The sequence below is a fragment of the Hypanus sabinus genome, chromosome 12, assembly GCF_030144855.1.
Source record: "Hypanus sabinus isolate sHypSab1 chromosome 12, sHypSab1.hap1, whole genome shotgun sequence".
In the NCBI taxonomy this organism is placed as follows: domain Eukaryota; kingdom Metazoa; phylum Chordata; class Chondrichthyes; order Myliobatiformes; family Dasyatidae; genus Hypanus; species Hypanus sabinus.
The window spans coordinates 22,827,285-22,851,123 of record NC_082717.1 but is presented as its reverse complement, the minus strand read 5'-3'; the positions used below and the strand labels follow the sequence as shown (position 1 = coordinate 22,851,123).

At 40.7% G+C, this 23,839-nt stretch overlaps 1 protein-coding gene across 1 annotated transcript in view; it reads right to left on the bottom strand.

Annotated features, from left to right (window-relative positions):
• The window catches only part of ryr2a (ryanodine receptor 2a (cardiac)), a 444,870-nt gene that overhangs the window by 401,943 nt on the left and 19,088 nt on the right, over positions 1 to 23,839 (bottom strand). Inside the window, exons 3-7 of the mRNA XM_059985674.1 lie at positions 16,742 to 16,898; positions 8,379 to 8,543; positions 7,839 to 7,960; positions 6,031 to 6,214; positions 5,628 to 5,763 (exon numbers count right to left, since the gene is read on the bottom strand). Of these exons, the coding sequence (XP_059841657.1) occupies positions 5,628 to 5,763; positions 6,031 to 6,214; positions 7,839 to 7,960; positions 8,379 to 8,543; positions 16,742 to 16,898 (764 nt within the window). The remainder of the gene's footprint in view (positions 1 to 5,627; positions 5,764 to 6,030; positions 6,215 to 7,838; positions 7,961 to 8,378; positions 8,544 to 16,741; positions 16,899 to 23,839) is intronic.

The following is a 23,839-nucleotide window of genomic DNA, read 5'->3' as shown; positions in this document are numbered from 1 at the left end:
CACGACAGGGAAACCGTAAGACCATAAGATATAGGAGCAAAATTAGGCCATTTGCCCATAGATCTGCTACGCTCTTTCATCATGGCTAATCCCCTGCCTTCTCCCCTCATGCCTCGACTACATAAGAACCTATTAACCTCTGCCTTAAACATACCCAGTGACTTGGCCTCCACATTTGCCTGTGGCAATGAATTGTGATGGAAAAGGCTACAGGATGTAGAAGAATACAGTCCAGTCCATCACAGGCAAAGCCCTCCTGACCATTTTTACAAGAAAGCAGCATCCATTATCAGTGACCTCCACCACCCAGGCCACGCCCTCTTCTTGCTACCACCATTAGGAAGGAGGTATAAACAGGTTTGGATAACTTCTTTCACCACTACACTGAACTGATTCTATTTTATTAATTTTTTAAAATAATGATTTGTAGAAGTTAGTAACCTTCTTAAACTTTGAATAAGTTTCAAAGTTAAATGTTGCAAACATTCATAAGACTTTAATTTCACTGACTTTTGGCAAGTCAGGGGAGGGGCTGAATGGCGTCAAACCAATTGCGTGAGTGGGTGTATTAAACGGACTTAAGACTCAGAGAATCTATTGTTATCAAAGCTCCCAGTAGGACCTGTACACATCAAACAAAAATAGCTACTTACGCAGGGCATTTTTTAACAGCTGAATTACAAACATTGCTTTTACTTGCTGGTTGAATACACTGAATAATGCCATGACAGCAGGTTAACCACGTTTTAGAGTCGTGGAAAAGTACAGCACAGAAACAGGTCTTTTGTCCATCTAGTCCATGCCAAACCATTTAAACTGTCTACTTCCATTGACCTGCACCAAGACCATAGTCCTCCATAATCCTACCACCCATGTACCTATCCAAACTTCTCTTAAATGTTGACATCGAGCTCGCATGCACCACTTGCGCTGGCAGCTCATTCCACACTCTCACAACCCCAAGTGATGAAGTTTCCCCTCATGTTCTCCTTAAACTTTTCACCTTTCATCCTTAACCCATGGACTCTAGTTTTTGTCCTACTCAACCTCAGTGGAAAAAGCCTGTTTGCATTTACCCTATCTATACCCATCATAATTCTGTATACTTCTATCATGCCTCCTCTTAATCTTCTATGTTCCAAGAAACAAAGTCCTGATCTATTCAGTCTTTCTATATAACTCAGGTCCTCCAAACCCGGCAACATCCTTGTAAATTTTCTCTGCGCCCTTTCAACTTCATTTACATCTTTTCTGCAGGTAAGTGACCAATACAATTTCAATATAACATCCTATCTCCTGTACTTAATACTTTGATTTATGAAGGTCAATGTGCTAAAAGCTTTCTCTACGACCCTATCTACCTATGCTACCATTTTCAATGGATTATGGACCTCTATTCCCAGATCCCTTTGTTCTACTACACTCCCCAGTACCCTACTGTGTAAGATCTTCCCTGGTTGGTCCTACTGAAGTGCAACACATCGTACTTGTCTACATTCAATTCCACCTGCTATTTTTCAGCCCATTTTTCCACCTGGTCCAGATAACGGCTAGCACAAGAGGGTTTTAAGGTGCTCGGAAATAGGTACAAAGGAGATGTCGGGGTAAATTTTTTTATTGTTTTTTTTACACACAGAGAGTGAGGAGTGCATGGAATGGGCTGCCACCAAAGGTAGGGGAGGCGGATACGACTGGGTCTTTTAAGAGACTCCTGGATAGGTACATGGAGGTTAGGAAAATAGAAGGCCATGCGTAACCCTAGGTAATTTCTAAAATAAGTACATGTTCGGCACAGCATTGTGGGCTGAAGGGCTTGTATGGTGCTGCAGGCTTTCCATGTTTCTATAGTTCTATACTGCTGCAAGCAACAAGTTTTCTTCACTGTCCATTTCACTCATTACACCATGACCTTTTCCTTTTCTTCTCCAGCCCTTGACCTTTCCCACCCACCTGACTTCACCTATCACATTCCAGCCAGCCTATTTCCCCTCCCCCACCTTTTTATTCTGGCATCTTCCCCCCCCCCCCCCCTTCCTTCTCAGTCCTGAATAAGGATCTCGGCCCAAAATGTCGACTGTTTATTCATTTCCATAGATGCTGCCTGTCCTGCTGAGTTACTCCAGCATCGTTTGTGTGTGTTGCCAGAACTTTCTCTGTGGGGTGGCTTGACACCGATAAGCAGTAGGATGTCACTGTGAAGGAATGTTAACAACATTGTAAGAATCCACAGCAGCTTTACTCAGCTACCACCCCCGTCCATGGATGAAGGTACATGGATCTTCTCTTTATCTTTTTCACTGTGGAAGCATAGTTCAAATGGAAAGAATGAGACCCTATGAACATTTCCTCATCTTAGGTGACAATTTCACTCCAATAAGTCATTTGTAATGGGCAACGGAAGCAAGTTCACTGTGGTGCTGGATTTGCAGAAGTTCTGAGGAGGAATGTCAGTCACTTGTATACACTCCACCCCATCCACCCTCACACACTGGGCAGAAAGGACAATTCAAGCTTCTGATAGCACAACTGGAATACATCACATACAAACACAAGTACCTGATATCAATGGGCAGACCCATGTTTGGACAAACCTAAGTTTGATGGTTTCTGGCTTTGCTGTTATTCGTAGAGGCAAAAAGGAAGGAACAACATGATTTCAGAGCATGTGATCACCATTTCAAACTGTAATTTCCACTACCTTGCAATTGACAGAATGAAGAATGGCATACCTCAAAATGAGATGTCACCACCCACTAGTATTGTTTCCAATAAATACAACAACAAGCATTATTCGAAACGAGCATATAAATCATAATATAGATTGATCTGTAAATAGAGAACTGTTAGCGTAACTGTTCAGTTTTAATGTGGGATGGTACAGTATATGTACAGTATCTATTTTTTGTTTTCTTATCTTGAATGCTTTCAGCCAAATTAAAGGGGAAGATGTGATATAACAGAGGTTTTAGAACCAGCACAATGTTGTTGTGATTATCAGTTGGAAAGGAGTACTTGTGAGGGTTACAGCAGATGCAATCTCAATGGCTCTTCCCACGGCCTTAGATCACCTGGACAATACAAGCACTTACGTCAGGATGCTGTTCATTGACTATGGCTCAGCATTTAACACTGTCATTCCCACAATCCTGATTGTGAAGTTACAGAACTTGGGCCTCTATACCTCCCTCTGTCATTGGATCCTCGACTTCCTACCACAATCTGTGCAGATTGGTGACAATATCTCCTCCTCGCTGACGATCAACACTAGTGCACCACAGGGGTGTGTACTTAGCTCACTGCTCTACTCTCTCCATACCCATTACTGTGGCTAGGCATAGCTCAAGTACCATCTATAAATTTGCTGATGATATAACCATTGTTGGTAGGATCTCAGGTGGAGATGAGAGGGCACACAGGAGCGAGATATGCCAGCTAGTGGAGTGGTGTTGCAGCAAGAACCTGGCACTCAATGTCAGCAAGCCAAACACCTGATTGTGGACTTCAGAAAGGGTATGACAGTGGGACACAAACTAATCTTCATAGAGGGATCAGAAGTGGAGAGAGTCAGCAAACTTAAGTTCCTGGGTGTCAAGATCTCTGAGGACCTAACCTGAATGCAACATATAGATGCCACTATAAAGAAGGCAAGCCAGCAGATATACTTCATTAGAGTCTGAAGAGAGTAGGTTTATCACCTAGAACACTTGAAAATATCTCTAGGTGCACCGTGGAAAGCATTCTGACAGGCTGCATAATTGCCTGGTGTGGGGGGACGGTGCTAACGCACAGAACCGAAAGAAGACAGAGAAAGTTGTAAAATTAGGCAAATCCATCTTTTGTACTAGCCTCCAAAGTATCCAAGACATCTTCAAGGAGTGGTGCCTCAGAAAGGTGACGAGCAATTTTAAGGACCCCTTCACTACTCAGGTCATGCCCTCTTCTCACTGTTACCATCAGGTAGGAGGTACAGAAGCATGAAGGCACACACTCAGCGATTCAGGAACAGCTTCTTCCCCTCTGCCATCCGATTCCTAAGTGGACACTGAACCCATGAACACTGCCTCACTTTTTAAAAAATATATATTACTTCTGTTTTTGCACTGTTTTTATTCTACTCAATATAAATATATATATATATATATACTTACTGTAATTGACTGATTGATTGATTTTTCTTTCCATATTTTCATATATTGAATTGAACTGCTGCTGCTAAGTTAACAAGTTTCACAACACGTGTCGGTGATAATAAACCTGATTCTGATTCTGAAGTCAAAATAGTTTCTCTCACGGAGCAGCACATATTTAGCTGTCAGCTTATGATTGTCCTTCCAGTTGTCATTTGAATATTTGTGTATAGAGCTCATTCGTGGTGGCCAAAAAGGTCAATACTGAACCTATCAGCTGGGAACTAGTTTATGCGCTGAATCCTCATCCAGTCTCCACTCCAAGGAACGGTGGTGCTCAGGGAGAAGATCCAGGCCGTCAGAATTGGAATTTGATGATTCCAATGTGCTCACATGTACAGGGATACGGTGAAAAGCTTGTCTTTCATACTATTCATGCAGATCAGATCATTGCACTGTGTGTTGAGGTAGTACAAGGTAAAAGAGAAACAGAATGCAGCGAAAAGTGTAAAAGCAACAGAGTAAGTGCAATGCAGGTAAACAATAAGGTAAAGTCCTATCGAGATAGATGGTGAGGTCAAGAGTTTAACTCATCACACAAGGGAACCATTTAGTAGTCATAACAGACTGATAAGAAGCCACCCTTGAGTCTAATGAAAGCATGCTTTCATGTTTTTGCAAACACGAGGAAATTTGCAGATGCTGGAAATTCAAGCAACACACACAAAATGCTGGTGGAACGCAGCAGGCCAGGCAGCATCTATAGGGAGAAGTACTGACAAAGGGTCTCGGCCCGAAAAGTCGACAGCACTTCTTCCTATAGATGCTGCCTGGCCTGCTACGTTCTATCAGCATATTGTGTGTGTTGCTTTCATGTTTTTGTATATTTTTCTGGATGGAAGAGGGGAAAAGAGAAAATGTCCAGGGCTGGGTGGGGTCTTGCATTATGCTGGCTGCTTTACTGAGGAAGTGAGAGGCACAGACAGAGTCCACAGAAGAGTGGCTGCTTCTCGTCTGGCTTCTGCTGTGCACTTATCAAGTCAGAAACGTCACATTAGTCAGCCTTGTACACTCAGCAAATCGACAGTGGCTTGAACTGCAAGAGTGTGTGGTTCTCAAATGCCAATGGCCATCGAGTCAGATCTTCGCCAGTCGCACTCCTGGGGTCCATTGGTGATCAGACCATCAAGCAGCTAATTACATCACACTCTCCTTCCAGAGCACGGATAAATAATCCTATCCTTCGAGAGAAAGTTAAAGGATCTCACAACCCATGCATTCAATAATGGTGCTTTTCACTAATTGCCCAGCTGACACCTTACAATAAAATCATTTAATACCCAGGATAGCCTTCAAAATATCTTAAGACTTGTCTGAGAGAAATCCTTTACCTTGATTGTTATTGGGAAACACTGTCAATTACTGTGTTAAAATACCTGAGTGTGATCTGCTGAAGGAAATAGATCAATAGAGATTAAGAAAAATACTAAGAGATCTTACCTAGTAGTTCATAGAGCGAGTTTAGAATTGCTCTCCAGGACTCTCCTGCTTCCTTTCCAGCGACATCAGTGAAATGGGCCGCACTGCTATACATGTTGAGACGATCAATGCACTCAAGAACAAGGTTAATCATTCCCTGAAAGAGAACGAATAAAGATAAATCCTCAGATTCTCTTTACTTGCCATTTATCCATTAAATTTGCTTGGCACTTATTTATTTCTCATGCGACAGTCTTATCACCAGATTGACGTTAGACAGGTTTTAGAATAAAATGCTACAGGTGTGAGTTGCATTTTGTACATACAGTTTTTCAAGCGTAATGCATTAGTATAATCACCGACTAAATACCTTGGCACAGAACGGTAATGAGGGCTCAGGTTTTTCCAAAGGTTAACTGTTTACCTCTTCCTGGAAGAGATTTTGTCTGTTCTTCAATGCTCGCAATCTGTTCTGTTTCTCTTCATGTTCCAGATGTTCATCAGGTGGCTGAAAGTAGCCAATCAGATCCTGCAGACTCAGGCTGACTGATTCAATGGGTAAATCAACAGCAGTGGACTTTCCTTGTTTGTTGAGAGCATCGAGGCCACTGAAAATGCCACAGATTTCTTATCAATACAACGTCTAAAAGTATCTTAACTTGTGAATCAGTGATCCCTTTTGCTTGTGGACACACCCGGTAACCGAGGACTCATGGAACATCGAACACAGAATAAAGATTAACCAAGCAGATTATGTATGGGATGTAGCTTTAATATCAGAATATTGTTTTAAAATAACTGGAGAATGGTGAGAAATAAAGAATGAAATTACATTGTTAATATGGTAGAGAGTGTAAAGTAGCCTTTGCTTATTTTTGACAGATCTTAGCCCCAGCAATGCTATTCAAATGCTGAGATATCTTTCTGTAGAAATTAAGCTGCACAAAAAGCCTCTCAATGCCTGATAACAGTGGATGCCTTTGCCTAATACACTTTTCAGGAGCCAAGCAACACTTTAATCAGTCCAATTGGCCAGAGGATGTGGATAGAATCTCAGATGGCAACAAGGAGGTGACTCAAACTGAGATAGATCAGCTGGTTGTGTGGTGTCACAACAACCTTACACTCAACAGCAGCAAGATCAAGAAATTGATTGCGGACTTCACGAAGGGGAAATTGGGGTCAAAGGTGGAAAGGGTGAGCCGCTTTATGTTACTGTGTATCAGCATCACTGAGAATCTATGCCGGGCCCAACACATTGATGCAATAACAAAGAAGGCATGCCAGTGGCTCTACTTCATTAGGAATTTGAGGAGATTCAGTATGTGACCAAAGATTTTGTAAATTTGTTTAGATGGACAGTGAAGAGCATTCACCATATCAATTACATCATAACCTGGCTTGATTATTCCAGTGAACAGGATCGCAGGAGACTGAATACTCAGCCAGCTCCACATGGACACAACTTTCCCCATCATTGTGGATATCTTCAAGAGAAAGTGCCTCAAGAAGGAGGAATCCACCACTAAGGACACACACCATCCAGGACATGCCCTCTTCGTATCACTACCATCAGACAGGAAGTATAGGAGCATGAAGACACGCTCTCAGCAATTCAGAAGCAACTCCTTCCCCTCCACCATCAGATTTCTGAATAGTCCATGAACTCATAAATGCTACTTTATTGTTCCTTTTCTACACTATTTGTTTAATTTTTAATTTATAGTAATTTTATAGCTTTGTACTGTATTGCTACTGCGAAACAACGTATTTCGTGTCAAATGTCAGTGGTAATAAATCTAATTCTAGTTTTGAAGTTCAATGGTAGATTAGCTTAAAAGTGCTTAATGTGCTCATATAGTTTGCTATCTGCTGTTTTAATGAAGGAATCAAGACATTTTATATAGACCATAAGATCAAATAAATAAATAGATCAGTGGTGTCTTTTTAAATCATGAATAAACATCAAGCCAAGGCATTAAACACCATGAAGTACAATCCTTGTATACATGAAAATCAGGCATGGTGTGTTTCATGAATGTTAGCTTTCTTGCTGGTGTAGAAGCTCCTTCAAACTTCCAACAAAGTGTACATTTCTACATCTTGTACTGACTCCAGACAAAAAGAGGAGCTGGTGTTTTCAAAGCTATGCAGAGAAATCTCTAAAGTTACAAAGACTCCAGGAACCCATCCTACATCTAACAGAACCTCAACTGGAACTCAAAATCATACCTAATAAATCTGTTGAAGAGAAAGACAGTGCTGCGTATCACACGCGCAGTCCTCGATTCCTCATGCTGAGAGCGTGAGAGAGTCAATCCATCATCCATATGACCTTCGTGATGCATTATGGCCTGAAATAGTCAAAAGCACAAGGTAAATAGTGCTTATCATCCTTCACCCTTCTTTTGAATTCAATCCTCATTTTGAATGAGTGTCACCTCTGAATTCAGACAAACTCTCTGTCATCTCACACAAGCACAAATCCAGAGCAAGACAGCAACATGAGTCCAGTACTAACTGTGACGCCCACTGTGAAATGGCTGATGAGGAAAAGAGTATAACATCACAGAGTACACGTTTACTTCCAGGGGTAACTTGAGGCACATTGTATGTGAAAGGATTCCATCCTCTCTTTAAATTTTCTAAACAAACACCAGGAGACATCATGCTTGAGCAGTCAATCTCAATGACCATGATATTCATGAAGGCAAACTTATGAGCAATGTGAGAAACTCAGCCATATTAGTAAATCCAGGTCAAAAAACCTACTTTACGTTGAGCCGTTCCCATCCGAGCTGACTTGGCATCTACAGACTGATAGGTGAGCCATAATCCAGTGTCTACATGCTGGATAAAGCACACAGAATCACCATATTTTATCTCTGGAGACCCCATGCCATCCACTTCTTTTCGTATTCCTGCATCCAGTTTTTCCTGAAAATGAATCACATTGTTCTTAAACATTTCTTCAGTTAAAAAAAAGGCTAATTTACAGATGACATTACAGTGTCACAGAAGTCAACAGAGTGAAATATCTTGAGAAAAATACTGGAATTGCTCTAACTACACCAACCAAAGCATTATTAACTCATTTTAGGACCAACTAGAGATCAAACATTTCCAGCAGTATCCACATCTGGAGAATAAATAAATTTAAAAGGTCCATATGCGATATTTTGCATATAATAGAAATTATTCACTCACCCATACCTTAAGTTAAAACTGGCCTCTGTATTTCATTATAACTTCCATGGGTTAAAATTAATGAACAAAGACAACTTTAAAATAATGGACAAAGACAATTTTTATGATTGTTAGTGGTCAATGAATATCATTAACTTTCCAGCAGCTTAATTTATATTGAGAATTGCAATTCTTTCATACTTCTTTCTCCCCTGAGTTCAAGATAAGGATTCTAAATTGCAAATGGAAATATCTTCTCTCAGCGGTTAGGAATGTTTGAAATTCTCTGCCCCACAGAGTTGTGGAGGCTGAATTATTGCATGTTATAGGCCTAGAAGGGCAGAGAAGTTTTGAATTACAAGGGAATTGAGAGTTACAGGGCTAGGCAGAGAAGTAGTGTCTTGACCAAGATTAGATCAGTCATGATCATATAGAAAGGGAGAATGGCCCAAGATTTACTCCTGCTTCATTTCTGTTGTTGATAATTTTCTAACCTATTTCTAGTAATACCAGCAGATCCTCCTCTCTCTCTGCTTGTCATCTCCCACCACTTTCTCCATTACATTTTATTTACCAATCACATATACCACCACGCTCACATGATGGCATAAGTATAGTCAACAATTCAAACAACTATTGAATCCAGAAATGAATACAACTTGCAGTGTATTTTTAATTTTATTTAAACCCTGTGAAATTAATAGATCACTGTCCTCTTCGCTAGTTGGGACAGTTTCCTGAGCACTGCACAATCAGAAATGAAAATGCTACAAGAACAGCAAGTTTGGACCAACAATTACATGTTAGGAAACAGCAGCCACAGCAAAATAAAATGGCTTTGATAGTAATGTGAACTCAGCTTTATCCTCAAGATGTATTTCAACAAAGAGAAATGAACAAATGGAGCAATGACTATGGTTATTGAACTATCTGAGAATTAAGTCCCAATTGATATCCAAGTCCTAATGACTTAACCTAATCAACATCACAGCAGTGTACTTCGCTTCAATAGATCCACAGGAGGAAGACGAAAGGCAGGAAGGACTTGTGCACTTCCTGGCTACTCCCACAAATACTGTTTGCAAACGAACGGGTGCAGAGGTAGAGCAGGGTGTTGTGCAGCTGCAGAACACTTGTTCTTTTGGCTCCATTACACCAATTGGATGATTCTGTGAGGTATTAAACAGCAACAAAAAGGTAATGGAGTTTAAAGCCACCCTTTGTTATGTGTTTTAAGTGAAAGATGAAATGACACATGCACTCAAACAGGTACATGGAAGATAGGGGCTTGGAGGAATATGGGCCAAACACAGGAAATTGGTGTCAGCTGGATGGTCATTGTGATTGGGCCAAAGGAGCTGCGTTCATACAGTATTGATCAGTGACACTCCGTGATTCTATTAAACTCCTCTTCAAAATAGATCCAATTTCAGAAAAGTTCCTCGATATACCTATTTTGCTACACCATATGTCGTGTACATACAACAGGATGAATTCCAAAGCAGCAGTGCAGAATGCTTACAAAAAGAAATCGCAAAATAACAGGTAAAGCACATCCATCATGATTCATTGTGATATTCAAAATAAGTAACCTAATTTAAAAAGGAAGTCATCTGGAGGGTTTTATTCTTTAAGAAATTCAGCCGGGAATTAAATATGCAAAAAGGTTAGAATTAACATTTGCAGTAATTATGGAAACAAATTTTGTACTAAAAATGTAGTGCAGAATTAAATGTAGAAGGAGGTATAATGGGAATTTTTTGAACAGTCCCAAATAGCTGCTCTAAATGCAGTGGAAACAAGAAACGGAGAAGGGTCTGCATATTCCATCAATCTTCCCTCATCATCGCAAACAAGATATGCAGATGCTGGAAATCCGAGCAACACACACAAAACGTTGAAGCAACTCAGCAGGCCAGGCAGCATCTATGGTTTCACTTATCACCTTGTATTTCTTCCTCCTCACCCTACACCTTCTTACTCTCACTTCTCAAATTTTTTCTCTAGTCCCGATGAAGGGTCTCAGCCCAAAATGTTGACTGTTTACTCTTTTTCATTGATGCTGCCTGGCCTGTTGAGTTCCTCCAGCATTTTGCATGTGTTCCTTCATCATTTCGTCAACCAGAACCCCCACCCTTTAAAGAAATTCCAGTTGTTCGTGGAATGTTCTTGGCTAACATCAGTAGCATTTTGAGATAATAAGAAATTCTTTCTTGCATGTAATTTTTCAGGAAAAGCTTTGGTAAAATTTAACTGACCATGAGTTATTGAATACAGAGAGTGCACATAACCAGTGCTGCACTGATGTGTAAAGGGGGAGCATTGGATTTCATGAGCCACACTGACAAATGGCACATTTTTATAAACATACTACAATTTCACAAGAAGCAATAATGCACCAGTTCATTTGCAATTGTGTGCTGATTACACTAAACTGGTAATCAGAATACAATAAAAAATCAAACTCAAGGGCCTTTTGCATTGGTATTCTGGCATTCATATTAAATGTATTCTCAGCTTGTAATCAATGAGTGCATAAAGAGAAAATGTTTCCATTCTTTACAGGAATCGAAACTGTTCATGGGCCTGTTGCCAAGATATCTCAACAAAAAGGAAACAAGAACAAATATTAAACCGTTTGCTGAGTCAATGGGGATCTTAATTAGGTGAAATCCTACTATTATTGCCTATTCCTAACTGCCTGTGAAGTGATTTCTGAGGACATTACTCTGGACTTGAAGTTCAGACTATGTAGGGATCAACCAGATGGGATTTTGCGGCAGACCAGCACTGTAGGTTCATGGTCACTATTTTAGAATTCATTGAAGTTAAATTTCTCGGGTACTGTGGTAAGATTTGAACTCTGGGTTAGTCCATACTATGCTAACCATAGCCTAATTTTCATACTCTGTTGGTTCAACAACCAGCAGAAATAAATTCCCTTAAAGCTTCCCATAAAATCTTGAAAGCTTCAATCAAATTATCCTAAATCTTTTAAATGTCAGAGAATACATACTAGTTATGAAATTTCTCCTTATATGGGCTCCTGAAGTCCAAGTAACATGCAGATAAATTTGTAAAGCACTCTCTCCAAGGACAGGTGTGGTGAACTACATATACCTGTCTGGACACGCCCCCTGCTGACTGCTCCTGTGGCTCCTCCCGCAGATCCCTGTATAAAGGCGATTGAGGTCTGAGCCCGGCCTCTCTGTCTCCAGGATGTAGTATGGTGGTCAACCACTGCTTGTTCCTTCTTCCAGTCAATAAAAGCCGATATCTCGCCTTTACGTCTCAGAGTGAGTTATTGATGGTGCATCAACAAGATATCTTCATTCCTGATTATCTTGGCCTGAGTTGATTACAGTACATGGATCTCACCTAGCCAACACTTTGTATAGCTGTGACAGGGCTTCTGCTTCTACTATAAAAAGGCCTGCATAGACTGGACATGCAGGGGATGCTTCCAATCAGGGGAGAGTCCAGGACCAGAGGGCACTACCTCTGCACCAAAGGAAATCCCTTCAGAACAGATTTGAGAAAGAATTTCTTTAGCTGGAGGATGGTGAATCTATTGAATTCATTGCCACAGATAGTCATTGAGGAGGCCAAGCCATTGAGTGTATTTAAACTGAAGGTTGGTAGGTTCTTGATTAATAAGAGTAACAAAGGTTATGGGGAGAATGCAGGAGAATGGGGTTGAGAGGGAAAATAAATCAGCCATGACGGAATGGTAGAGCAGACTCCATGAGCATCTAATGGTCTTATGGTCTAGCCCTTTATGCCAAATTTTCATATGTCCTTCAAATGCTTTCTGTGTTTCTTGTAATTTTTTGTAAATACTTGTAAATTTCTTGTAAATGCTTTCTAAGTAATTTTCACAGGTTGGGCAGGGTATGGCCATTGAAGGGTCGGGTCGTCTCTCCTTGTGGCCCAGGCGCTTTTGATCGAGGTCCTTCAGCTGCTGCCCTTCGAATGTGCTGGTGCCTTTGTAGACTGCCAGGTGCCAGGCATTGCAGTCTTTGGCCAAGGCCTCTCAAACAATCACAAGGATATTGCAGGACTTCAAGGATGTTTTCACACAGTCTTTATAGCACTTTGTGGGGCCTCCCTGCTTCTGGTGCCATGTGCCAGCTCAGAAAAGAATACCATCTTTGGAAAGTGGTTGTCTTCCACCCGGACCACATATCCAATCCATCGAAGTTGAGCCTTCATGATCAGTGTCTCCGAGCCAGAACTCTCAGCCCTCCGTAGCACTTTCATCAGAGGCATCACTGACGTCATCATTATTCCCAATGGACTTCCAAGAAGATGACATTTCAATCATTTATGTTCATGAACCATAAAATCTCTTTAGACTTTTTCTGCTGCTCACCTTTTAGGCATAAAACTCATGCACTTGCCATTCTGTTTCCCAACTTACACAATCTATTAATAGTTCTGTTTTGTTTAACACTTCCCTCTGTACTGCATACAATGTCTCCTTTTCTTGTGACATTGGCAAATCTGGAAGAACGATCATCTTTCACATCACCCTGAGCAACAAACATGCACCAATCGATACCCCAGCAGTCAAATTCTCCTAATATGCGCACTTTTCCATTATCTCTATTCTATATCTGAACAACAATGGTAAACTATTGCATGGGAGACATTTTCAAAAATATTTATACATTTTTTTTTAATCATCAGGTACTTCCTGAGTCAAACTTCTAACAAGCTTAAGCATGGTGTTACCTATTCATTGCTATGAATAGGTAACTTTTCCTTTGTTATACCTTGTGTTTATGCTGATAATAGGTACTTTTCCTTTGTTATACCTTGTGTTTATGTTGATAATGAGAAACAGATGAGCTTTGATCCATCATTAGCAAAACAGAAGTTAAATTTTACAACTCATCATTAACCAATATCCTTTGTTTACTATATAAATCAATACCATTTTGATGTCAATTGCCAATGTCCTCTTTCAGTTCTTGAGCCTTAATATTTCACAGAACCTTTCTATGTAGAGTACCATCAAGAGCTGAGATTCGATGCAGATCGCCATATAGGCTAATTAAGCAATGCATTCACAACAGCATTCAGCTTTAATAATAAAAAGTGAGTAACAAATTGAAAAGCATCTGCGTATGTCAGCATGTGGGTGGGAGGGGGCATCTGTGTTTAAAATAAAACCTTTAATGTCCAACCTATCAGTTGAGGCTTGCCTTGAAGAACGCCCACACTAGATGGATCTTATTATAAACCACTTGAAAAGAATCCAAGACAGACGTAATAGGAAGTGAGGTGCTCCAAATAGACACATTAATTCACCAACATGAACTCAGTTGTGCCACTGACTAACAATTATATGTAATCCCTAATTCGAAGCAAGAATAATATCCACCAAAAAGCTGTTTGGTTTATTTAAACTTCAGACAAACACGTATGTTGAAGTAGAAACTGTGCGCTGAATCATCTTTGATGTAAAAAGTTTTAGTCTTGCTATTTAAAACAATAAACTAGTTAGGAGTTCCAACTCCCAGCACAATTCCAGTATGCAAGCAAGGCATAATTTGGGAATTATCACATTTTATAGCAGTGTAAAATGTAACCACTGGTTAAATGATTCTAATTCTTTTTCCTTTCCAATGATCAGTAGCAGTCACATTCAACAGGTTATGTAATGTAGCTTATATTATAACTAAAATAAATTTCATAACTAATATTAATAATTTCTTCTTGATATAAATCCACAACCTCAAACTTGTGCAATACACACAAAATTTTGGAGGAACTCAGCAGGCAAGGAGCAGCACCTATGGGAAAAAACGCAGCCCACGTTTCCAGCTGAAACCCTTTGGCAGAACTGGAGAAAAAAAAAAACGAGGAGTAGATTTGAAAGTTGAGGGGAGGGGAGAGAGAAACGCCAGGCAACAGGTGAAACCTGGAGGGGGAGAGATGAACCAAAGCGCTAGGAAGTTGATTGGTGAAAGAGACAGAAGATCATGGAAGAAAGAAATCGGGACTGGGAGGTGGCGGGGGAGGAGCACCAGAGGGAGGTGATGGGGCGAGAAAGGAGATAACATGAGAGAGGGAAAAGGGGATGGGAAACGGTGGTGGGGGAGAGGAATGACTGGAAGTTTGAGAAACCAATGTTCATTCCATCAGGTTGGAGGCTACCCAAGCGGAATATAAGATATTGATCCTCCAAACTAAGTGTGGCCTTATCACAACAGTAGAGGAGGCCACCTTCACCATTTCCCATCTCCTTTTCCCTCTCTCATGTTATCACCTTGCCCGCCCACCACCTCCTTCTGGTGCTTCCCCCCCTCCCCTTTTTTCTTTCTTCCATGGCCTTCTATCTCTTTCACCAATCAACTTCTTAGTTCTTAGCTTCATCCCTCCCCCTTCAAGTTTCACCTATCACTTGGTGTTTCTCTCTCCCCTCCCCACCACCTTTCAAATCTACTCTTCAGCTTTCTTCCCTCTAGTCCTGCCGAAGGATTTCGGCCTGAAATGTCAACTGTGCTTTTTCCCATAGATGCTGACTGGTCTGCTGAGTTCCTCCAGCAGTTTGTATGTGTTGCTCGGATCTACAGCGTCTGCAGATTTTCTCTTGTTTGTGATCTCAAATTTGTCTTTTTTTTAAAATGGTATCTGCTTCAACTACTGACTGATCAGTCCAATCTATACTGTTATCACCTTCTTTGTGGACAACTTTTTTTAAAGAACAAGTCCTTAAGTGTCGGCTCAAGTTGTCTGTCAAAGCTTTTAAGCACATTGTTCTGGATTCTGGCGTGAACACAAAAAACAGTGTCAAAAGCTAGATGATGACATTAATCTGATCAAAGTTAGACCATATGACCATGATAGAGGAGCAGAAGTAGGCCAGAAGTAGAAGCAGAAGTAGCCTGCTCTGCCATTCAATCATGGGTTGATCCAATTCTTCTAGTCACCCCCACTCCCCTGCTTCCTCCCCTTATCCTTTGGTGCCCTGGCTAATCAAGAACCTATCTGTCTCTGCCTTAAATGCAACCAATGACTTGGCCTCCACAGCCACTCATGGCAACAAATTCCACAGATTTGCCACCCTCTGACTAAAGTAATTTCTCCACATCTCTGTTCTAAATGGACGTCCTTCAATCCTGAAGTTGTGCCCTCTTGTCCTAGAATCCCCTACCATGGGAAATAACTTTGCCATATCTAATCTGTTCAGGCCTTTTAACATTTGGAATGTTTCTATGAGATTCCCCCTCATGGTCCTGAACTCCAGGGAATACAACCCAAGAGCTTCCAGACGTTCCTCATACGGTAACCCTTTCATTCCTGGAATCATTCTTGCGAATCTTCACTGAACCCTCCCAATGTAACTATATCCTTTCTAAAATAAGGAGCCCAAAACTGCACACAGTACTCCAAGTGTGATCTCACAAGTGCCTTATAGAGCCTCAACATCACATCCCTGCTCTTATATTCTATACTTCTAGAAATGAATGCCAACATTGCATTCGCCTTCTTCACCACTGACCCAACCTGGAGGTTAAACTATAGGGTATCCTGCACAAGGACTCCCAAATCCCTTTGTTCGAGCACAAAGCAACTCAGACATGGATAGGGTAGAAAGTGAGATTTTGTCAAGGTGCCAACATCACGTACCAGAGGATGTATTTCTAAGGTAAGGGGGTGAAAGTTTAAAGGCAATTTACAAAGCAAGTTTTTCTTACACAGGGAGTGATAGGTGCCTGGAATGCCTTGCGAGGGGAAATAAAACAATAGAAATATTTAAGAGTCATATCGACAGGCACGTGGACAGACAAGGAGACAAGGAATGGGAGAATACAGACCAGACCATATGCAAGCAGATGGTATTGGTTTAAATTGGCATCTAGCTAGGCACAGGCATAGTGGATCAAAAATGCGCTGTACAGTTCTGTGCTCGATATTCTGCATTAACTACTCGAACATACCTTGGATGGTCTGAAACAAAAAGCTGTGCTTTTTACATCAGCTTTCTCCTTGCCCATCAGAAGAAGACCTTTGTCATCAATGAGACTTAAGTAGTTTCCAGTTGTAACATGTCTCAGTCTGAACGGCTGGCCCCATCTGATATGGCTTCCACTCCATCTGCAAGAAGTCAATTACAACAGATGAAGCAGTGACAAAAGATAGAAATTAATCTGGTCAAAGTTCGAGTATAAAGCAATTGAGGCACAGATAGGGCAGATAGTCAGAATTTTGGTCAGGGAAGCAATGTCAAGTACCAGAGAGCACCGTTTTAAAATTTCAAAGAAAAAAAGGTTGTATGGCTCTTTCGAAAGGGCAGAGAGTAAGACCAGCTACAATGCTCTTGGAGAGAAGCAGCATACAAATAACAGACCAGTGGCTTTCCTCCATGCTGTTATCATTCTGTGAAAGAAAATTATTTGTGCTAGAATGCCAAAGTGGTGTTGTCAGTGACAGAAGTGCAGCAACAAACAGTACAGGTTCCTACTGTCACTGTGTGGATGACAGTAGCAGCCTGTAACTTAAATTGGTATCACGGTAGGCAGAGACACTAGGGGCTAAAAGGCCCACTTGTGAGCTGAAAATGTCGTAACAGTGCTTAGTCAGGACTGACTGAGACCTTCTCTAGTGATGTTTTATGGGTAGACCAGAGGAATTAAAAAGGTATGACCACATTAATGGGTTTACGTTATAGACTACTCAACAGTCCACAGAATTTAGAGGAACAGACTTGCAGAGAGATCAGAGACTGTTGCAAGAAATATAAGGCTGTGATTTTAACTTTCCACATATTGACTGGGACTCCCATCCTGTAAAAGGGCTGGATCGGAAAGAGTTTGTCACGTGTTCAGGAAAGATTCATTAATCATTATATACAAATCCCAGATAGAGAGAGTGGAAAAACTAGATTAGGGAATGAGGCAGGGCAGGAGACAGAAGTTTGTGTAGGAGAACACTTTGCATCTAGTGATCATAATGCTATTATGATCCTCAGGTTGAGATTCTAAATTGAAGAAAGGCCGATTTTTATGGTATCAGAAAGGATCTAGCAAGTGTGGAGAGGGATTGCTTTTTTTTTGGCAAAGGTGTACTTGGTAAGTGGGAAGCCTTCAAAAGTGAAACTTTTCAGAAAAAAGAGTTTGTATTAAAAAAAAACACCTGTCAGAATAAAAGGCACAGATAACAAGTTTAGGGAAGCATAGTTTTTGAGAGATATTGAGGCCTTGGTTAAAATAAAGGAGGTGTGTAAAAAATGTAGATAGGCAGGAACAAGAGGTCCTCGAGGAGGATGAAAAGTGTAAGAGAACAATTAAGAAGGAAATAGGGAGGGCTAAAAGAAGGCATTATTTTTCTCTAACAGACAAGGTGAAGGAGAATTGTAAGGGCTTCTACAGATATATTAAGAGCAAAAGGATAGCAATGGATAAATTTGGTTCATTGGAAGAGCAGAGTGGTAATCTATGCATAGACCCAAAAGAGATGGGGAGATCTTAAACGAATTTTTTTTTTTGCATCTGTAGTTATGCAGGAGATGGACACAGAGTCTGTAGATGTGAGGAAATGCAGCAATGAGGTCATGGACCCCATACAAATTACAGAGGAGGAGATGTTTGATGTCTTGAGGCAAATTAGAGTGGATAAATTCCCAGGGCCTGACGATGTGTTCCCTCAGACACTGTCGGAGGCTAGTGCAGAATTTACAGGGGCCCTTGCAGAGATACTTAAAATATTTTCAGCCACGGGTGAGGTGCCGGAAGATTGGAGGATAGCTAAAGTTGTTCCGTTGTTTAAGAAAGGCTCTAAAAATAAGCCAGGAAATTATAGGCCAGAGAGTCTGACATCAGTAGTAAAAAAGTTATTGGAAGGTATTCTAAGGGATCAGACATATTAGTATTTGGATAGACAGGAACTGATTAGGGATAGTCAACATGGCTCTGTGCATGGTAAGTTGTGTCTAAACAATCTCAGAGTTTCTTGAGTAAGTTACCAGAAAATTTGATTAGGGCAAGGCAGTGGATGGACTTTATCAAGGCCTTTGACAAGGTCCCGGATGGAGATTGGTCAAGAAGGTTCAGTTGCTTAGTATTCAAGATGAGATAGTAAATTGCATTAGACTTTGGGTTCACAAAAGAAGCCAGAGTGTGGTAGCAGATAATTGCCTCTCTGACTGGAGGTCTGTGACTAATGGTGTGCCACAGGGATCGGGTGCTGGGTCTGTTGTTGTCATCTAAATCAATGATCTGCATGATAACGTGGGTAAACTGGATCAGCAAATCTGTGGATGACTCCAAGATTGGGGAAGTAGTGGACAGTGAAAAAATTATCAAACCTTGCAGCAGGATCTGGAAAATTGGGCTGGAAAAAGGCAGCTGGATTTTAATACAGATAAGTGTGAGGAGTTGCACTTTGGGAGGACCAACCAGCCGAGGGCTTACACAGTGAGCAGTAAGATGCTGAGGAATGCAGTAGAACAGAGAGATCTGGGAATACAGATGCATAATTCCTTGAATTATAAAGAAAGCTTTTGACACTTTGGCCTTCAATCAATGAATTGAGTACAGGAGTTGGATGGTATGCTAAAATTGTATAAAACATCGGAGAGGCCTAATTTGGAATAATATGTCCAGTTTTGGTCACCTACCTAACAGAAAAGATGTAAATAGGATTGAAAGAGTATAGAGAAATTTTACAAGGATGTTGCCCGGACTTGAAGACTTGAGTTGACAGTATAGGGAAAGATTGAATAGGTTAGGACTTCCTTCCACCACCGCGCCCCCCCCCCCGCCCCAATCCTCACCACATTCTATAGAGAATGTATTGAGAGCATCCTGAGTAGCTGCTTCACTGCCCGGTTCAGGAATTGCACCATCTCGGTTCGCAAGACCCTGCAGTGGATAGTGAGGTCAGCTGAGAAGATCATCGGGGTTTCTCTTCCCGCCATTACAGACATTTACACCACACACTGCACCCGCAAAGCTAACAGCATTGTGAAGGACCACACACACCCCTCATACAAACTCTTCTCCCTCCTGCTATCTGGCAAAAGGTATCAAAGCATTCGGGCTCTCACGACCAGACTGTGCAACAGCTTCTTCCCCCAAGCCATCAGACTTCTCAATATCCACATCATTTATTATTATATTGAAATTTATCCTCTACTGTGCTTACTGTCTTGTCTATTATTTATTTATTTATTGATTGATTGATTGATTGTTGTACTGCCCTGCACTGTTTTGTGCACTTTATGTAGTCCTGTGTAGGTCTGTAATCTAGCGTAGTTTTTGTGTTGTTTTACGTAGTCTAGTGTAGCCTTGAGCTGTCTCACATAGTCTAGTGTAGTTTTGTGTTGTTTCACGTAGCACCAGGGTCCTGGAGGAATGTTGTTTTGTTTTTACTGTGTACTGTATCAGCAGTTTATGGTCGAAATGACAATAAAAAGTGACTTGACTTGACTCTAGAATGTAGAAAAATGAGGGAAGATTTGATAGAGGTATACAAAATTATGAAGGGTACAGATAGAGTAATGGCAAGTAGACTTTTTCCACTGAGGTTGGGTGGGACTACAACCAGAGGTCATGGGTTAAGGGTGAAAGGTGGGATGTTTAAGGGGAGTATGAAGGGGAATTTCTTCACTCAGAGGGTGGTGAGCATGTGGAATGAACTATTGGACAAGTGGTGGTCGTAGGGTCAATTTCAATATAAGAGAAATTTCGATAGGTACATGGATGAGAGGGGTATGGAGAGCTACAGTATCTTCTGGGTGCAGGTCAATGGAATGAGGCAAACTAATGTTTCAGCATGAACTAGCTGGGCCATAGAGCCTGTTTCTGTTCTATTACTCTAATAGTTTTTTGCATAATATCCATTCAAAATAAAGTCAGCTAAAAGACAATCAAAATCCAGCAAATAAAAATAAAACACAACCCAGTCGCTATACAGTGACAGCAGGAACTTGGATGTTTCCTCTTTGTTATCACTGCTTTGGCACAAAACCATTTTAATATAGTTCTATTTCATAGAATGAACCACAGAATGATAATAGCACTGAGGGAAGCCACTTGCTATTGGGTTTATATCACATCCCTTCAAGAGCAACATAGCTGGTCTTATTCCCTGCTCTTTCTGCAGAACTTTGTAACTTTTTTTTCTTTGAAGTTCAGTTCCTTAATTAAAATCTGCCTCCATCACACTGTTGGGTAGTTAAATCCAGATGCAAACAACTTCCTCATGAATACTTTAGGCTCTCCTACCAACTATCTAAAAGCTGAGTTCTTTGGGTCTTGACCCCCTCCATCAATGGGAACATTGATGTCAATTACAGCTTTTTTAATATATTTTTTAAAGAGATCCAGGCTAGACATCCTGAAAATGGGTAATTATTTAAATTAGTCATTAATGCTAACTATTTGCCATTTCCGCCGCAGCTAATTATGCTGTGACATAGTTCATATTAAGCAGTCCATGTATTTTGGGCAAAGACAGGTGCTCAGTAAGTAGTTTGTATCTCATTAATATGCAATTAACATACACTTAATCACCTTTAACTGTTGTAGGATTGTATTATTCAGGAATGACTTGAAAAATATATGTCTTCAATAAGTAAACAGCACCTCATTAAGATCCAATTGCCTTGAGTACTCAATTCCTTTTTGATCAAACAGGTTGCAGCTTCAGGTTGTATCTCGCTGCAATCTCGATCAATAATGTTGGTATTGCCCAATTTGTTTCTGACAGACAGTCCCCCAGACACAATGAATTGTGCTGCTGTAGGTACTGGGATCTATAAAGGGCTGAGTTATGTTCAATCTAATCTGCTGCCAACAACCAATCCCAACATTTTTCCTGTCAGTGCTTCACTTTCTCGGCTTTGTGGGTCCAATTGTTCTCGTGACACAAATAAGATGGTGGATCAGCCATGGAATCCCTGGTCCTGCCCCCAACTTCTTCCCCAAACCCTGAGCACCTGATAATCTTGTCTGTGAGGATAGAAAATGCTTAAATTATTTAAAAATCATATAATTTAGTAATGTACAGTTTACAAGGTAACACTTCCTACACTCACCCTTCATTTGAGATTGGCCACTGATATGCCAACTCAAGGCATCGGTGTTCCATCCCTGGGACTCAGCACCAGAGTCATGGTCAGGCCTGCAAGCGTCTGACCTACAGCTGCTGTTTAGCTCCACATTGCATTGTATCAGAGCTAGTCTGCCTGCAAGAAAACATCACTAGCAATTCTCTGTCGAACTGCCAGCAAAAGATAGGTATGATCCGAGCCATCGATTCTTCGTTGATCTGATTGTCAGTTTACTGATTTTGGTGGGAGAAGAAAAGGAAAGAAACCTTGAGAAAATCCCAACTCTACCCAAAATCGCAAAAGACTTTAATGGGGTGGGGAAAGGATCAGCTTTAACTACGATGTCTATCAGAGAGAAAATTCTGGGTAACACTCGTGCATGCAGGCTGCTCCCAGCACTTCTTTAGGTTGTTTTGGCTGTTAATGCAAGTGACATCTCACTGTATGCTTAGATGTCATGTGATAAATAATGAAACTGAATTTGAATCTGACATATAATGTGACTGTTTCTCACTCTATGCAGGACTTGTTATAAGTGAGGAATCAAATACAATGCTGCATCTATGAATATGAAAGTAGAGCAGATATTGCAAATCTCAAGTAAGTACAAAGTGTTCAAAATGCTCAGATGGTGAGGGAGACATAAGGGTAATATTTCAACTTCATCTTTGAACAGAACTGGTAATAGAGATAAACAGATATGCAGAAGAAATGGGAAAGAAAGGTGAGAACAAGGAAGGGTAAATGATGCAGTGGACAACAAGGGAGGTTAAATCAAATGGTTTGATATTGCAAGTTGAAATGTGGTGGAAATTCGGCAAGTAATAGAGAGTTTATGTGAACTATTCATCATTACTTTCACCATTTAGGCCTCAGTCTTGCCCCAGTGGCCTTCCTCAAAATCCATCATTTGAAGATCAGAACTGGTGTGCTGCTGATGAAAACTTTGCAATTATTTTTGGAAAAAAAAACAATTTGGAGACTACTCCCATTTGGCCAAAGTGCAGGATAGTTAGAAAATACATTTCTGACTCAATTTACCAGTCACATCATACAAATAACAGGAAGAATGCCTCTGTTTCTCACAGTCATAAATGCAGTACAAAAGGTCACTTCAATCACAATCTTCCTAACAAGCTGACGAAGGCAGTTACTTCAGAAAAATTCTTTCTTCTTGTATCTGCAACATGCTCCATCTGATCTGATTATAAACCAGTGTAAACAATCACCTTGATATCATATTAAGCCATATCTCACTAATTAATCCAATCAATTCCCCATGCAATCATCAAGGCTGAGGTTCTCCAGTGTCAAATATCAATCAATACCTTAGAATCAAATTCCAAAATTATGTCTTGTCGGTTAAATGCTTTTAAATATGTGGATATTGTTCATTAACTTAGTTTGAATTCACTATCAGTAGCAATGATGCCCTGTCCAAGAAGAGAAATAGTCAGGTGAAATATAACTTTCCCCCCAAGTTAAAGCTCTGAAAGACACACACAGACGATTAAGATCATAAAAGCTGATTTAATTATCCCCTTAGTGGCCTTGTAGATTCAAGAGATTCAGCTGTTGTTCGGGCCAAGCATCAGAATGAGGAAGGAATGTGATCTAGGTGACTTTGACCGTGGAATGATTGTTGGTGCCAATCGGAGTTGTTTGAGTACCTCAAAAACTAATGATCTCCTGGGATTTTCACGTACAGCAGTCTCTGAAGTTTACAGAGCATGGTGCAAAAAAATCCAGTGAGCAGCAGATCTTTGGGCAAAAATGCCCTGTTAATGAAAGAGGTCAGAAGAGAATGACCAGACTGGTTCAAGCCGACACAGTGGCAACAGTAACTCAACTAACCACGAGTTACAACACCAGCATCTCTGAACACACAATACATCAAACCTTGGAGAGGGTTGACGAACATTGACTCAGTGGCCACTTTCGCAGTAACAGGAGGTATATACTAAAGTGGTGACTGAGTATATCA